The sequence below is a fragment of the Pseudorasbora parva genome, chromosome 1 (assembly GCF_024679245.1).
Source record: "Pseudorasbora parva isolate DD20220531a chromosome 1, ASM2467924v1, whole genome shotgun sequence".
Taxonomy (NCBI): Eukaryota; Metazoa; Chordata; class Actinopteri; order Cypriniformes; family Gobionidae; genus Pseudorasbora; species Pseudorasbora parva.
This window is the reverse complement of record NC_090172.1, coordinates 61,530-80,000: the sequence shown is the minus strand read 5'-3', so window position 1 is coordinate 80,000 and position 18,471 is coordinate 61,530. Positions and strand designations below refer to the sequence as shown.

The following is an 18,471-nucleotide window of genomic DNA, read 5'->3' as shown; positions in this document are numbered from 1 at the left end:
AATGCGTTACTCTGCCTAAATTTTTTGCAACACCCTAATTATGTACCTCCAGGTACGTTTACCTGCACTTTTGGGATAAAATGTCCACCGGAGGCGCTAAGTGGTAATATTTTTTTCTCCATTCCAGATGCACAACATGACACCATGACTGATCTCACAGAATACATATTTATAGCATAATTTTATATTTTGGAGTAACTAACTCCACTCCTACCCTAAACCTACCCACTCTCAACAATATAAACACATAACAGCGACAGGCAAATAAATGTACAGTCACATGTATTTATTGCAAAAACTGACCAAAAAACAGTATAAAAGTATTAACTCATGTTGCACTCCAAGTCTTCTGAAGTCATACGATATCTTCATGTGAAGAACAGAGATGACCTTAATGTTTTAGTCGTTGAAATGATGATCGCGCTCCTTTGCGAACAGAACACACACGCACTCGTTCATTCATATTTTTGATTCAAATGATAAACAACAAGTTGAATGACGCGATCGTTTACGAGACACACGAGAGCCAATGGCATTTTACAATCGAAGCTGACATAATGACGCAATTGGTCACGAGACACACGACAGCCAATGCTGTCAAAGCTGACCTGACGTTTCTTCCGGCGGCGATATTTGAAATTTATTACTAATCTTTGGCGGATGGATTCGACGTTACTGATCGCTTTTGGGGATTTTCTTCACACAAATCAATCGTTTGGCCTCGGAACACTTGGAATATTTGTACTTTCTGAATAAATTATGTATGCAGTCGTATCTGCCTGTTATATTCTGTTTTTTATAATACACAGATTGGTAGGTTTAGGGAAGGGTTTGAGCTACGCGTTCAAAATGTGTCTGAATATGTGTGTGTGTGTCCACAAGGTAAATGGATTTATAAACACACTAAATTATGTTTTTTTTGAAAATGTAAAAATGCAGAATGTTTCTTGTGATGGGTAGGTTTAGGGGCTGTGTGTGTGTGTGTGTGTGTGTGTGCATGTGTGTGTTGGGTAGGTTTAGGGGCTGTGTGTGTGTGTGTGTGTGTGTGTGTGCATGTGTGTGTTGGGTAGGTTTAGGGGCTGTGTGTGCAATACTGAGTGTTTTTGTTTTATTTCAGCAGTGAAAATCGTTCACAGCAGAACCGTAACGCGTCTCAATCACAGCAACGAGTGTTACTGAACGATTCAGCATTTGAATGAATCGTTTGAATTAACGACTCAGTGACTCGCTCATTAAGACGGTCACCTGCTGCCCCCTACTGGAGGTTTAGTTTCATGTTTACACACTTTCCAACATTTCTTTTTGTCATTGTAATGAAGCTTGCTTATCACTGAAATTATTAATATCATGCAATGGTAATTATTGACTTTAGCCTGGATTGATGGCTCTTAATATCGCAATATATATTGTTGGGGGGAAAAATATCGCAATGTATATTTTTTCCAATATTGTGCAGCCCTATCCTGAAGTCACTTGTACTCTTAAAAGAGATCGTATGGGTGGTAAAAGTGAAGACCATTTGTTTGTTTCACAGCTGGAGGAAGAGGGAGTTGGTAATAGAATGGAGGAAGGCGGTGATGATGATGATAACGTCTGAAATGTCAGATATTCATTCTCAGTGTGGAGATGAACCGTTGGACACTGTAAAAGAAATCAATGATGATTCTAGATGAAACATCTGGCAGAAGGTTTGAAGTAACAGAGTTTTTTCCAGATGTTAATAAGTTCTTAATTTCTGTAATGAAGATACAGAAATCAGTTAGATTTGAGGAATTTAGTAGAAGGAATAGGTTTAGACTAAAGAAAATTGTAACAAAATTACGGCGAGACAAACGTTCAAAGACTAACTAAGCCTTTTTAATGTCACAGAGGGTGAATTTTCTTTTTTTATCTTAATTAGTTTTTCTTTTCTGTCCTCCTGTTTTTTCTTCCTTTTCCCTCTTTATTTGGAGAGCTTAAAAATAAGAACCATTGATATAAATGGAGGGAGAGGAAAAAAACAAAAGGGCAGTTCTATCTAAATATATACCAATATTTTAATAAAGAGACCAAAAATATTAATATCATTTTTTTACAAGAAACCCTCAGTGATAAGTTTGATGAGATAGACTGGAAAATGTGGTAGGAGGGAAACATTTTCTTTAGTCATGGATCAAATGTATGTGGAGGTATTGCTATTCTTTTTGGGAATCAAAGAAGGTTGTTGCGCTCTTCATAGAAAAAATTCTTTTTCTTTCAGGTGCGTAGAGCCAGAGAAGGGTAGACTTAAGCAAAACAGAAGAGATGGCTGACCGCACACTGAATCCAAAAAAGACTAAAAAGTCTAAGAAACTATATCATTTTTATTTTTTCAATTGCATAGTGCAATAACGTGCAAAGTGCAAGTGCGTTAAAAACAGAGGAGCATGAGCAAACGTTTCAGCAGATTGCTATCCTCAGTGCTCAAAATGCAACAGACAATCACTCCTTTTCTAGAAGGAAAAGGCAATTAGAAGCCATCAGGTTAATCCAATTATCACAATCATCAATTAACACCGGTCACAATCAATTATCATAGGTGTCACAATAGAAGAGTCTGAAAAGCAATGTCTACCACAGACTACATGAAATGTACATTCAAAGAGACAAAAACAACATTAAATGTAGAGGATCACAAGAAACAAGAAAGTTCAAGTTCTTCATTCATGCCATCAGGAAATAAAGATTTAAGTTCAAAAATCCAAAACGCCTCCCTTTGCAGCAATTTCTTGTCTCTATCTCCGCCTCTTCTATGAGGTAAAATCCTCTCGATGCCCAGGAACCTCATGTCTGACAAAGAATGTTTGACAAGATTGAAGTGACGATAGATGGGAGATGTGTCATCCCGTCTACGAATTGCACTTGTATGTTCAATCATCCTAGTGCGTAAAGCACGTTTAGTTTTACCAACATATAACAGAGAACATGGACAAATGATAATGTAAATCACATATGTGCTCTTGCAAGTTATCAATTGTTTGATCTTATATGTTTTTTGTGTACGCGGATGTACAAATGATTGGCATTTGACATATTTTGTACATGAGGTACACCTGTAGCATGGAAAATTACCCTGGGCATCAACTAAGGTGGTCGGAGAGGAAACATGAATATCTGCATGAACAAGCTTATCCCTCAGACTAGAACTCCTGGAAGAAACAAAGAGTGGTGGATCATTAAATACATTCAACAACTGAGGATCACTTTGAATGATATGCCAGTGACTTTTGATAATCCTCCTGATGTCATTACTCAATGGACTAAATGTGGCTTTAAAAACGCATGAGTAGCTTTTTTTGCTTTTAACTACGCTCAAGTTACCTTCTTCACGTTCTCGTAGACTACGTACCTTCTCAAGTGCACTGTCAATCCACTTATTGGGATATCCACGTGATTTAAAATCTGCATATAGATTATGAGCTTTAACATCAAAATCTTCCTTCCTAGAACAGATTCGATGAAGTCTTAAGAATTGACTATAAGGTAAGCCACGTTTTAAGGGAGTGGGATGGGCACTACTGGCATGAAGGAGACTGTTCTTAGCTGTATCCTTTCTATAAAGAGAAGAAACAATTTGTTTGTTGACAATTGATATACAGGTGTCCAAAAAATTGACATTTGTAATCCCAACCTCATGTGTAAATTTAATCGAAGGTCTTAAACAGTTCAAATATAGAACAAATGCTTCAAAATCTTTTGTAGACCCTTTGTAAATGACAAAACAATCATCAATGTACCTCTTAAACAGAATGATATTACCAAAGAAAGGATTGTTATTAAAAACATACCTATCCTCCAGAAAGCCCAGATATAGATTGGCATAATCGGGAGCCATGGTGGCCCCCATGGCAGTGCCCTCAATCTGTAAATAATACTGATTTTCAAATAGAAAGTAATTCTTAGTCAGAACCATTTCAGCCATTTCAATGATAAATTTGGATGGAAGGGCATCGTCTTCCACACGTAAATCAAGAAAATGTTTGAGGGCCAAAAGGCCTTCATGATGTGGAATATTGGTATATAGTGAGGTCACATCCATGGTTGCCAGTATAACATCTTGCTCAACATTTTGAATAGTTGATAAACATTGGAGGAAATCTGTTGTGTCTTTCAGATAGCTAGGAAGGGATGTGACTAATGGTCTCAGGACAAAATCAACAAAATTTGAGAGTGGTTCAGTCAAACTGTTGTTACCAGCTACTATAGGCCGACCTGGTGGATTAGTTAGGCTTTTGTGTACCTTAGGTAGAATGTAGAACACTGGCCTACTTGGAGAACGATTGAATAAATATTGCATCTCTTTATCAGAGATCAATAGAAGAGCATGTGCTTTCTGAAGAAACATCTCAATCGCTCTTTGAAACTGGGCCGTTGGATCTGAAGGTAAAATTTGATAGTATCTAGTGTTTTCTAATTGACGAAGAGCCTCCTGTATATAAAGAGCTCGGGGAAGGATCACCAATCCACCTCCTTTATCTGCAGGTTTGATTACAATGTCTTTATTTCGACACAATTTATCTAGAGCCTCTTTTTCAGAAAATGTTAAATTAGACTTTTTCTGAGATGAGCAAGACTGATCAAATAAATTAGTCACATCCCTTTCCACTAGCCTACAATATGCATCAATGGAAGAATTAGATACAGATGGACAGAAGGTACTAGTAGGTTTAAACTTGGCTCGGACATTGTTCACATACGTAGTTGTTTGATCTACTTGAACATTTTTGTAGAAGCATTTAAGTCTTAGTGTCCGAAAGAATTTAAAAAGTTCAATCTTAGTGACAAAAGGGTCAGTGGCTTTATTTGGAACAAAACTTAAACCCTTGTTGAGCAGACTTACTTCTTGTGGAAGCAGTTCTTGACCTGTAAGATTGAAGATCAGATTGTCTTTAGGCAGGTTCATCTCTTCCGAGCTGGTTGTCGAGCGTTTCCTCTTGCCCCCACGCTTCCCCCGTCGAGTGGTCTTCTGCGAAGTTGGTATTGACGTGACATTTTTCGATGGATTCCTGTATCGCTTGTGTGATCGGATAAAAAATCAACATCACTGTCTCCACTTGATGCAGAAGTAAATGGAGTCTCATCTTCAAACCTGACCTTGCGTGAAGGTCTGGTGAACGTGCGGTTGCGGTTAAGCCAGGGATAGACTCTGTTATCTTTGTAATCCAGTGTATCTCGGCGAAATTTTCGTATTTTCTGTTGTTGTAGGTCTTGTTTGAATTTTGCTAAAGAGGTATTCAGCGATTCCATTTGTCTGTTGAAAGTAACTTCACTATGGGATGTCACGATGGAGGCCTTGGTTTCTTCAATATCTGTTCTCACCTTTGTGAGTTCCTTCTGTGTGAATTCAATGACAAGAAGAGTAAGATCCAATGATGCTTTATTCATGATTTCACACCACTTCCTGCAGAACTCTGGATCTCCTCCACCAATCGTGGGTGCCTTTTGGATTCTCAGACCTCTAGGAATTCGACTTGCTCTCCAGTATTCACTGAGAGTTGAGCCATGAAAAGTATACCGGATCTCTTTCTCCAGGAGGTACTTGTAATGATTCATGGAATTTTGAATTGTTTCAGAATGTAGGACACTGGTTTCAGCTCTAGGAAAAAGGATATCTTCAGAATCTTCATGATTGTAGGTGAAGGTTGTTGCTTTAGAATCTGTGATTAAGTTGATCTCAGCAAAAGACGACATCTTAAGTTGTAGGTAGAGCAGCATACACATGAAAAGTATGAATCAAAGAAGGTTGTTGCGCTCTTCATAGAAAAAATTATTTTTCTTTCAGGTGCGTAGAGCCAGAGAAGGGTAGACTTAAGCAAAACAGAAGAGATGGCTGACCGCACACTGAATCCAAAAAAGATTTGGGAAAAATATAAATATGACTGTTGCTTCTACTTGTGAGTTAGAAACAGGTGGAGGTTTGGCTGTTCAGGTGGAAATAATGGGCTCATTGTTTGTATTTATTAATGTATATGCCCCAAATAATGGAGCAGAGAGAGATAGTTGTTTTTAAGAAAGTGAATAATGAATTAAGAGCTTTTGATACGAATGTACATTTGGTTATAGGTGGTGATTGGAATTGCACCTTAGATTTTACTTTAGATGGAAATGGAGAGGAACCTTGTCCTCTTTCAGCAAATGTTTTAAGAAATATTATTAGAGATCATGATTTATTTGATGTCTGGAGAGAACAGCATCCAGTGGCAAGACAGTAGACATGGGTTAAAGTTTCCAATGATCATATTAGTTCAGCAAGACTAGATAGATTTTATATTAGTAGAAGGGATAATAATAGAGTTAAAAAAGCAGTTATTTCCCCATATGGTTTTACAGACCATCATTTGTGCTCATTTTAAATGTTTTTTTTTTTAAATCTAAAGGTTTTAGTTTTAATTGGCATTTTAATATTAAATTATTGCATGATGTGATTTTCTGTGAGAAATGTGTATTATTGTGGAAGAATTGGGAAGAAAGGAGGAATGATTATGATAATATTGTACAATGGTGGGAAGTGGGAAAATCCCAAATTAGAATGTTTTGTCAAAATTATACTGCTCACAATAAAAGTTTGATTAAAAAAACAATCTGGGAACTTGAGAGAGCTATTGAACAACTTGAAATAAATGCTGTTCAAAATAATTTAACGGAAATAAGTGTGTTGGCAAAAAGAAAGAGAGCTTTGGGAACTCTTCTCCATGAAGATTCAAAGGGAGCTTTAATTAGAGCTCGTTTTTCTTCATTGAAAGATATGGATGCTCCTAGTTCTTTCTTTTTTAATTTGGAAAGAAAAGAAAGGGAAAGAAAACAGATGTTGCATCTGAAACGTGAAAATGGAACTTTGACATTCGATCCAAAAGAAATGAGGACAAAAGAAATGAGGACAATTGCAAAAGAAATGAGGACAATTGCAATTAATTTTTAAAAGGACTTGTTTGGAGCGCAAAAGTGTGATGTCTCAAGTATGGACATTTTACTCCAAGATGTACCAAAACTGAACTCTGAACAGCAAAATGAGTTGGACGCTGAGATAACGATTCAAAAATTGTCAGAAGCAGTTCAGCAACTTTCTGTGGGTAAAGCCCCTGCTATTGGTGGACTTCCTTCAGAATTTTATAAACATTTTTGCATGAACTTAAGGAAGATATGTTGGAGGTTTTTAAAGTTTCTTTTGAAAAGAAGGAATTGCCAATTAGTTGCAAAAGAGCTGTGCTTTCGTTACTCCCCAAGAAGGGTGACTTGGGTCTTTAAAAAAACTGGAGACCGGTGACGTTGTTATGTACAGATTATACAATTCTGGCAAAGTGTTTTTTAAATTAACTAAAAAAATATCTTGGGTCTTTGATACAAAGAAATCAAACTTACTGTATACCAAAGAGAACAATAATGGATAACCTTTTTCTTTTAAGAGATGTAGTTGATTTGGCATACATGGGGAATCAAGATTTAGGTATATTATCAATTGATCAGGAAAAGGCTTTTGATAGAGTTGACCATTTTTACTTGTTTAATACTCTCAAAGCTTTTGGAATTGGAAATCCTTTTTTATCAAGGATAAAACTTTTATATACTGGGGCATCAGTCATGCTAAAGGTGGGAGGTGGGCTTAGTCGGCCAGTTTGAATAAATAGAGGTATTAGACAGGGATGTCCTTTATCAGGACAACTCTATTCTTTAGCAGTTGAACCCCTATTATGTCAGTTAAGAAAACATTTATAAGGTTTTGCAGTTAAGCGTTTTGAAAATAGGCCTATTAAAGTATCTGCTTATGCAGATATTACTGTTTTTATAAAAAAATAAAAATGATGTTCAAGCATTAAAAGAAAGTCTAAATATTTATGAAAAGGCCTCATCTACAAGGGACAACTGGAATAAAAGGGAAGGTTTCATTCTGGGAAATTGGCAAGAGAAGCCTCCTCCAGTACTCCCAGGTGGAGTCGAATGGGGAAATGAAGGTTTGAAGTGTTTAGGGATATATCCAGGGAGGGAAAAATATAAGGAAAAGAACTGGGAAGGTATGGTTGAAAAAGTGTGTGGAAAATTGTCCAGATGGAAGTTGGTGTTGCCTAAACTTTCATATAGAGGGAGAGCCCTGGTTGACAATAATTTAGTTGCCTCTATGATATGGCATTACATTATTGTGATAAACCCACCAAACAATGTTGTTTGTGAAATTTAAAAGAGACTAATTTATTTATTTTTTGGTCTGGATACTATTAGGCAAAAGCAGCTGTCCTTTTTTTGCCAGTCAATGAAGGTGGACATGGCTAATGGATATACAAAGTCGAATTATGACCTTCAGAATCCAAGCGGAGCAAAGACTGTTGTGTTCTGAGGACTGATACGGCTTGTGCTTTACTACAGAAGGTGGACAGTTTTAAATATGACAAACAGTTGTTTTTAATCAGGCTGTTTTATCAGTCCGTTAGATTCTGGAAGCTGGATACAACATGAACCTCTTTTCAGCAATCTGCTGATAGAAGTCAAAGAATTGAGTCTGAAGAGCTTAAGGTTTTTAATGTCAAAAGCTCGCTGCACAAAAGTTTCTGACTTGAGAACTGGCACCAACTGGAAAAGTCCAGAGGAGATGTGCTGCTTGACCGGCATGAAGTCTGTCAGGTTTATGCCGATAATACTAAATAGAATTGTTTCATATTTACCTTCTGCATTACGACAGTTCCAAGAAGCTGATGTGATGACTACAGAGTAATGAAGAGAATTATGAATTCCCAGAATTAAAGATTTCTGCAGCCATCGAAGAACAACCTGAGGAGGATTCAATTCTTAATTTCAGAACTCCACAATTAATAACATTTGAAGAAACATCTAAGAAGGCAATCTATGTAATATGTGTAAAAGCGACTCACTACTCCTCCCTAAAGAAAATAAAGGAATCTACATGTGTAGATTCTCATCACTCTTAACCTCATACTGACTCCTGATACAAAACGCACTCCTACACAGATTACCTTTCGGCGTAATCTACGCTCACTCTCTCCCTCTCGCCTATCCACTATGGTTTCATCTTCACTCCCTCCACCTGCTCAGTTCTCAGCACTGGACACTAACAGTGCTACTGACACTCTTTGCTCCACTCTAACATCCTCCTTAGACAGTTTTTGCCCCCTTTCATCCAGACCAGCCCGCCCCACCCCATCTGCCCCCTGGCTGTCTGATGTTCTCCGTGAACATCGCTCTGGACTCAGGGCGGCAGAGAGGAAATGGCAGAAATCTAAAAACAATACTGACCTTGCCTTTTATCAGTCTCTTCTCTCTTCTTTCTCTACAAATGTCTCCACTGCTAAAACAACATACTACCACAACAAAATCAACAATTGCTCTGACTCTCGCCAACTCTTTAAAACATTCTCCTCTCTCCTTTGTCCTCCTCCTCCCCCTCCTTCATCAACTCTTACAGCTGATGACTTTGCATCATTTTTCACCAACAAAACAGCTCTCATTAGCAAACAGTTCTCCTCATCACTAACTGACACGCACATCTCAACAACTAACACGAACACGCTTCCATCCTTCTCTCCACTCTCCGAGGCAGATATTTCTAAACTCATCCTTTCCAATCACCCTACTACCTGTCCACTTGATCCTATTCCCACTCACCTCCTTCAGGCTATTTCTTCTTCAATCACTCCTGCACTCACTCACATTGTCAACACTTCTCTTCACACGGGCACCTTTCCCACAGCATTTAAGCAGGCTCGGGTAACCCCACTGCTTAAGAAACCCTCTCTGAATCCAGCACTTTTAGAAAACTACCGACCGGTATCCCTTCTGCCTTTCATTGCAAAGACCCTTGAGCGAGTTGTGTTCAATCAACTCTCTATGTTTCTTGAACGGGACAACCTCCTAGACAACAACCAATCCGGCTTCAAAAGCGGCCATTCGACCGAGACTGCCTTGCTCTCGGTAACTGAGGCACTGAGACTGGCAAAAGCAGCTTCCAAATCCTCAGTGCTCATTCTGCTGGATCTGTCTGCTGCTTTTGACACAGTTAACCACCAGATCCTCCTGTCAACACTTAAGAGGACGGGGATCTCAGGATCTGCTCTCCAGTGGTTCAGGTCTTACCTCTCTGGTAGGTCCTACAGTGTGTCATGGAGAGGTGTAGTGTCTAAGTCACATCATCTAGCTACTGGGGTTCCACAGGGCTCAGTCCTTGGACCACTTCTCTTCTCCATCTACATGTCATCATTAGGTTCTGTCATTCAGAAACACGGCTTCTCCTATCACTGCTATGCTGATGACACTCAACTCTACTTCTCATTTCAACCAGATGATCCTACAGTCAGCGTTCGCATCGCTGCCTGTCTGACAGACATTTCTGACTGGATGAAAGAGCATCATCTTAAACTCAATCTTGCAAAGACAGAATTACTTGTTTTCTCAACCAACCCAGCACTTCATCAAAATTTCTCCATTCAGCTTGGTTCATCGACCATAACTCCATCAAGGACAGCAAGAAACCTTGGAGTTGTGATTGATGACCAATTAAACTTCACTGACCACATTACTGCAACAGCCCGGTCCTGCAGATTTGCTTTATACAACATTAGAAAGATCAGACCCTTCCTATCAGAACAGGCTGCACAACTCCTGGTTCAAGCTCTTGTTCTCTCCAGACTGGACTATTGTAATGCTCTTCTGGCTGGGCTTCCAGCATGCACTATCAAACCCTTGCAGCTGATCCCGAATGCAGCGGCGAGAGTGGTCTTTAATGAGCCGAAGAGAGCGCATGTTACGCCTCTCTTCATCAAACTGCACTGGTTGCCAATGGTTGCTCGCATCAAATTCAAGGCACTAGTTATCGCCTACAAAACAACCACTGGCTCTGCACCAATATACCTAAACTCACTTGCTCAGACTTACACACCCTCCAGAAGCTTGCGTTCTGCGAGCGAGCGGCGCCTCGTGCTTCCATCCCAAAGAGGCATGAAATCGCTCTCACGGACATTTTCCTGGACCGTTCCCACCTGGTGGAATGACCTGCCGATCTCAATTCGTGCTGCCGAGTCTGTAGCCATTCTTAAAAAACATCTTAAGACACATCTTTTCCATTTGCACTTGACCAATACAGAATAGCACTTACTGATCACCACAGCAACGACCAAAAGCGCACACTCCTGGATCATATCTACGTCTCTCATCCGGATTTGTGCCTTCAGGTGGGTATGTTACATAGTTATCATAACTATCAGAATCCAGTGTTCTGTATTTTGCGTACGTGAGTTTTTGTTGTAGATGGCTATTGCTGCGCGTTTAGCTAGAATACAAAACCAACCCATTGGGCCACTGAATCCGCATTAACGACAACAGCTGGGGAAACAGCCTTAGTCCTAATGGGTTGTTATCATAGCTATCAAAATTCAATGTGCGTCTTTGCGGACGTGAGTTTTTGTTGTAGATGTCTGTCTTTAAAAAAAAAAAAAAAAATTGTTGTGTATTGTGCTAATTAATTGAGATTTCTTACAGCTCTTACAGGTTTTTGGCCTTGTCTGTTCCGTTGCTTCTATTACTCTCCCCTTTTTTGTAAGTCGCTTTGGATAAAAGCGTCTGCTAAATGATTAAATGTAAATGTAAATGTAGATGTTTTGGGGGAAGGTTCTTCCCCTAGGGGTTGCTGGAGGTCCTTATATAAATCTCCAATAGAGAGGAGGATGGCAGATCTCCAGTGGAGAGTCGTTAATCGGGCCATAGCCACGAATAAACATGTGGTGTTTGGACATATGGACATTTTGATCCCACTGTGGTAAAGGAATGTGTTTTCTGCAATGAAGAGGAGTCAATAGATCATGTTTTTTAATATTGTTCTAGATTAAGAAGAATTTTTTCAGACCTTAAACAATTGGTTTGAAAAATTAGCAGAAGTGTTTAGCATATGTTGAATTTTACTGTATATTTGGTCTTAAATATGTTGCTTCAAAGAGAAAGACTTTGTCTTTGGTCAGTTCTATAGTGGGTGAAGCGAAACTGGCAACATGGTTGACAAGAAAGCGGAAATGAAAAGGTGAATGTTCAGTGGACCGAGGTTTGACTTCGAGAGGCCTAATAACTGCAAGAATTAGAGCAGAATTTGCTTATTATAAAATGACAAATAATGTAACGGTTTTTAATGAAATTTGGAGAATTGGAAATATTTTGTGTACAGTTGATGATGAGGAGCATTTAATTATTCTCTTATAATTGTTTTTTCTTCTTTCTTTCTTTTTAATTCATGTACCTTTTTTCTGTTTCTTTTCTTTTATTTTGGAGGAATTTTGTAAATGAATTAATGTTTTAAAAAAGGTTTGGAATGGTAGATGTGTAAATAAAGGAGTGTAAAAATTAAAAAAAATTCTCTCTCTCTCTCTCTCTCTCTCTCTCTCTCTCTCTCTCTCTGCTCAGGCACTCTGTGTGAAGGAGGATCTGTGGATGTGTTCACTATGGTGAGGAGTATGGACTATCCCAGAGACCCTCAGACCCACATGATCTCCGCCGCGGTGCATCCACAGCTGCAGGTACAGAGCCTGAGGATCCACGTTAATGGAGACATTACTGCTGATGTGGGAGTAATCTTCCTCTCTCTCTCTCTCTCTCTCTCTCTCTCTCTCTCTCTCTCTCTCTCTCTCTCTCTCTCCTCTCTCTCTCTTCTCTCTCTCTCTCTCTCTCTCTCTCTCTCTCTCTCAGGACAGGGACTTCTGTCTGCTCCGCCCTGGAGATCCCGTGTTCCTGACCTTCTCCGGGGAAACTCTGCGCTACAGAGGGAAAGAAGCGCTCTATCCCTTCTTCATAAACGAGGCTGCGTACTACGAGAAGGGCGTGGCTCTGTCCCTGGCCAGGAAGAGGAGAGTGGAGCTTCCGTCTGTGCGCTCACACACACACAGATGAAGACACACACCTGTGCACTCACACACACACAGATGAAGACATACACCTGTGCACTCACACACACATAAAAGAAGGAGACACACCTGTCCGCTCACACACACACACACACAGATGAAGACACATACCTGTCCGCTCACACACACACACAGATGAAGACACACACCTCTCCTCTCACACACACACAGATGAAGACACACACCTGTCCGCTCACACACACACAGATGAAGACACACACCTGTCCGCTCACACACACACAGATGAAGACAAACACACCTGTCCGCTCACACACACACAGATGAAGACACACACCTGTCCGCTCACACACACACATATGAAGACACAAACCTGTCCACTCCCACACACACAGATGAAGACACACACCTGTCCGCTCACACACACGCAGATGAAGACATACACCTGTCCGCTCACACACACACAGATGAAAACACACACCTGTCCGCTCACACACACACATGAAAACACACACCTGTCCGCTCACACACACACAGATGAAGACACACACCTGTCCGCTCACACACACACAGATGAAGACAAACACACGTTTCCGCTCACACACACACACAGATTTTATTTTATTTTTTATTTTTTTTAAAACAGGAAAAGATTAAGGACAATCGGGCCTGACTCAGTATACAACTTATTTTCAGCAGGTTCCTGCTCTGCAGAACATAAAAAACACATTCACAACAAAGCTCACACACTTGACATCTTAAGACAACAACAGACACACATAACCAAGATATGGGCGACAGAGGGGCTATTGAACCATCTCAATGATCACAGATATACCTGTCCATTAAATATTGAGCAAATATTTGAAGACACACACCTGTGAAGACAGATGAAGACACACACCTGTGCGCTCACACACACACAGATGAAGACACACACCTGTGCGCTCACACACACACAGATGAAGACACACACCTGTCCGCTCACACACACGCAGATGAAGACATACACCTGTCCGCTCACACACACACAGATGAAAACACACCTGTGCGCTCACACACACACAGTTGAAGACATACACCTGTGCGCTCACACACACACAGTTGAAGACATACACCTGTGCGCTCACACACACACACAGAGTTGAAGACACACACCTCTGCGCTCACACACACAGAGTTGAAGACACACACCTGTGCGCTCACACACACAGAGTTGAAGACACACACCTGTGCGCTCACACACACACAGAGTTGAAGACACACACCTGTGCGCTCACACACACAGAGTTGAAGACTGTAACAATGTTCGTGTATGTGGGTGATCTTGAGGAAGAAGACAACAGTGATCGGCTGGCTGGAACTCAAGGCTGTTTATTTACTCAAATAACTCAGGTACTTAGACTATGTGCACTTCGCACTGTATTACTCATTCTCTCTCTTAAAGTCTCTCCGGTTTGGTTTTGGCAGTTCCTCTCTGCTTCTCTCTCAGCCCGAGTCCCAGCACGCTGTGTGTTCCCAGCTTCTCTCTCTCCGGTCCTCATCTCCTGCGTGGCTTATAACCTGTCTCTCCACGCCAATTACTGAAAGAAGAGACAGCTGTTCATTGTTTGCCCCTGATTCACTTACATGCCGCTCGTCCTCCGACTCTCTCTCCTGTCACAGACCTCGCTAAACTACACCCCCTCGACACATACCCCCACCGCCCGACTCAGGCCGGGGAGCCATCCTCAGTCGATCTCAGGACGGATCACACATGCTCCATATGCCACCGCCAATCGTTACTATAGATGATGATGTCATCCAAGTATGCAGCGGCATAGGCAGCATGCGGCCGTAGAATTTTATCCATGAGATGCTGAAACGTGGCCGGAGCCCCAACAACCCGAATGGAAGTGTGACAAATTGGTGTAATCCAAACGGCGTCGTAAAGGCTGTTTTCTCTTTAGATAGCGGCGCTATGGGGATCTGCCAATATCCCTTTGTTAAATCCAGCGTTGAATAAAAACGAGCTGCGCCCAGCCGATCGAGCACCTCATCAAACCTTGGCATTGGATAAGCATCGAATTTCGACACAGCCTTCACCTTGCGATAATCCACACAGAATCGGACCGAGCCGTCGGTTTTAGGGACTAAAACTATCAGACTGGCCCAATCACAGTAGGATTCTTCTATCACTCCCATATCCAGAGGGGCCTCTAATTCTTCCTGAACCACTTTTTTTGTGTTCTGGTAACCTATACGGCCAACTGCGAACTACCAAGCCCGGCTCCGTCTCAATATGGTGCTGAATGAGATTTGTTCGGCCGGGTTTAGGCGAGATCACATCGGAAAAAACTTCCTGTAACTGGGCTATGTCAGTGAGTTGCTATGGCGAGAGGTGATCTCCCCCTGGGGCCAGAGCGAGGGATGTACCTTTTGTGCTCACCTATGGCCGAGATACTCCTCCCCGCTCACCGCTGTTACCAGCATCACTGACTCTGCCTTGCTCCACTTTTTTAGGAGGTTGAGGTGGTATATTTGATGTGCCCCGCCCTCTCCGACCGGACTACCTCATAATCAAGATTTCCTATTCGCCGTGTGACCACAAAGGGCCCTTGCCACTTGGCAAGTAATTTTGAGCTAGAAGTTGGGAGCAATACAAGCACTTTATCTCCCGGTGCAAAGTCACACAGTTTTGTTCCCCTATAATATAGCCGGTTTTGTTTGTCTTGAGCCTGTAACAAATTCTCCATAGATAGCCGCCCCAATGTGTGGAATTTTGTTCTCAGGTCCATGACATACTGAATTTCATTTTTGCCCTGCGAAGGTCCGTCCTCCTCAGCCTCTCTAAGAACGTCCAACACCCCACGGGGCTGACGTCCATAGAGAAGCTCGAACGGGGAAAACACGGTGGAGGCTTGTGGGACCTCGCGTACAGCGAACAATAGGGGTTCCAACCATCTATCCCAATTTTTGCCAATTATTCCACCAAACCATCCGTCTGTGGGTGATAGACGCTGGTGCAGACCAATTTAATGCCCAACAACTCGTAAAGTTTGCGTAACGTCCGTAACATAAACGCCGTGCCTTGATCAGTGAGGATCTCTTTTGGGATCCCCACTCGGGAGATTAAACTAAACAATGCCTCTACAACACTCTTCGTGGAAATGCTACGGAGGGCAATTGCTTCTGGGTATCGTGTTGCATAATCCACCAGGAGCAATGCAAAACGATGCCCTCGTGCGGATCGCTCTAATGGTCCGATGAGGTCCATGCCAATTCTCTCGAAGGGGACCTGCATAAGTGGTAGAGGCCGCAATGGCGCTTTTGGGCAGGCCGGTGGGTTTACCAGCTGACATTCACGACAAGACGCGCACTACCTGCACACGTTCTCGTGAACCAAAAGAACCGGACCATTAAATGATTTAGTGTTGCCGCTTTCCCCAAATGCCCTTGAGTGTCTTGGGTCACTTGATACAACCTGTCTTTTAATATGGCAAAATAAGGATATGAGAGCGTCTGCTCAGGATGGAGAAGCTGTCCGTCGATCGGTCCTGCGCAAACACATTTTTGAGCGACTCATCCTGGGACTGTTCCAGAGGAAAATCATCGCGGTCAGTGAGGTTCAGCCTCTCAACACTGGTCCGTTCCTCTGCAACAGTCACTGTTGGTCACGGCTCAGCCTCTCCCACCTGTACAGCCGCTCTCTCTCCCCGCCTTCTTTTGTCCCAAGAGACATCAGCACATAAGTACCCCAATAGGCCCAGTGGCAGGAAGGGAACCAGGGAATTGGCGTGGAGAGAGAGGAGAAATGGGACCGGAGGCTGGGGTGAATTTACTGGGCTTCGCGCCTTTGGATGGCGCACGAGAGCCCGACACTCCGTCCAGGAATCCCCCGAACCTTCCCCGGGCCTGCCCCCGTGGCGGATACCCTCCTCAGGTACGGGGAGCCGGAACTGGCCTGTAAGGGGACATAGAGAAAACAGGGGAGGGGTGAGAGAGAGAGAAGCCGCCGGCAGGGGCTCGCCGACCCCTGGGCATGCCACCATTTGGTCCTCCGCCAGCTGGATGGCTTGGTCCAGCGACGTCGGCCTGTGGCACTGGACCCATTGCACGGTTTTCCTGGGCAACCTCGCAATAAACTGCTCCAGTGCTACTCGATCCACGACCTAGTTGACGGTTGACTGGTCCGCCCTCAGCCATCTGCGGCAGGTGTCCAGGAGCTGCTGGGCCATCACGAAGGGCCGGCTATTCTCCCCCAGGGTCAGTGACCGGAATCGCTGGCGATGTTGTTCGTGGGAGAGCCTGACCCGCTGACGGATGGCCCCTCGTAGGTCTTCATAGACCAGGAGGTTCGGGACTGGAAGTTGTTGGGCCGCTATCTGCGCCTCACCGGATAACAGCAGGATGAGGCGCACCGGCCAGTCCAGTCGCGGCCACCCACAAGCTTCCGCAGACCGCTCGAACAGGTCCAGGAAGGCTTCTGGGTCATCCTGCGGACCCATCTTGGTGAGCTGCATGCGGGTGGTGCTGGCCAGGGTTGATGATGTATCCCCGGCGGGAACCTCCCGATCAATGCAGCTCCGGAACAGCTCACGGTCCTGCTGCTGGGCCAGGAAGAGGGCCTGAAATCGCCGTACCTGCTCCTCCCTGATCTCCAGCATAGACTGATGTTGTTCCTTATGCAGGCCCGTGAGCGCCTGGATGATGTCCGCAAATGGCGTTTGCATGGCGGCGGCTCGGGTCTTTTTCCTCCCGGGTTTGGGCACCACTGTAACAATGTTTGTGTATGTGGGTGAGGAAGAAGACAACAGGGATTTTATTATTTACTCAAATAACTCAGGTACTTAGACTATGTGCACTTCGCACTGTATTACTCATTCTCTCTCTTAAAGTCTCTCCGGTTTGGTTTTGGCAGATCCTCTCTGCTTCTCTCTCAGCCCGAGTCCCAGCACGCTGTGTGTTCCCAGCTTCTCTCTCTCCGGTCCTCATCTCCTGCGTGGCTTATAACCTGTCTCTCCATGCCAATTACTGAAACAAGAGACAGGTGTTCATTGTTTGCCCCTGATTCACTTACGTGCCGCTCGTCCTCCGACTCTCTCTCCCGTCACAGACCTCTCTAAACGTCGCCCCCCCTCGCCACAAAGACATACACATGTCCGCTCACACACACACACAGATGAAAACCCACACCTGTCTGCTCACACACACAGAGATGAAGACACACACCTGTCCGCTCTCACACACACAGATAAAAACCCACAACAGTCCGCTCACACACACACACACAGATGAAGACACAAACCTGTCCGCTCACACACACACAGATGAAGACACACACCTGTCCACTCACACACACAGATGAAGACACACACCTGTCCGCTCACACACACATACAGATGAAGACACACACCTGCCCTCTCACACACACACACAGATAAAACACACACCTGTCCGCTCACACACACAGAGATGAAGACACACACCTGTCCTCTCTCACACACACACACAGATGAAGACACACACCTGTCCGCTCACACACACACAGATGAAGACACACCTGTCCGCACGCACGCACGCACGCACACACACACACACACACACACACACACACACACACACA

General features: G+C 43.1%; 2 protein-coding genes across 2 annotated transcripts in view; one reads left to right on the top strand and one right to left on the bottom strand.

Moving 5' to 3' along the window:
• Positions 1-12,965, top strand: part of LOC137082303 (N-acyl-aromatic-L-amino acid amidohydrolase (carboxylate-forming) B-like) — a gene marked incomplete at its 5' end in the record, with an annotated part of 21,665 nt that extends 8,700 nt beyond the window's left edge. The window contains 2 exons of the mRNA XM_067447707.1: positions 12,412-12,524; positions 12,694-12,965. Coding sequence (XP_067303808.1) covers positions 12,412-12,524; positions 12,694-12,894 — 314 coding nt within the window. The remainder of the gene's footprint in view (positions 1-12,411; positions 12,525-12,693) is intronic.
• A 277-nt stretch (positions 12,966-13,242) lies between these two features.
• On the bottom strand, positions 13,243-18,422 carry LOC137078749 (uncharacterized). The gene is made up of 2 exons (XM_067446441.1): positions 17,726-18,422; positions 13,243-17,619 (listed from the first exon to the last, which is right to left on the bottom strand). The coding sequence occupies exons 1-2, from the start codon at positions 17,838-17,840 to the stop codon at positions 17,018-17,020; spliced, it is 717 nt and encodes a 238-aa protein (XP_067302542.1). The 5' UTR covers positions 17,841-18,422; the 3' UTR covers positions 13,243-17,017.
• Positions 18,423-18,471: the final 49 nt, after the last annotated feature.

Coding starts and splice junctions, on each gene's coding strand:
- LOC137078749 (XM_067446441.1), bottom strand. CDS start 17,840: ATGAGGACCGGAGAGAGAGAAGCTGGGAACACACAGCGTGCTGGGACT. Junction 17,620..17,725: donor GACTTTAAGAGAGAGAATGA/GTAATACAGTGC, acceptor ACATTGTTACAG/TGGTGCCCAAACCCGGGAGG.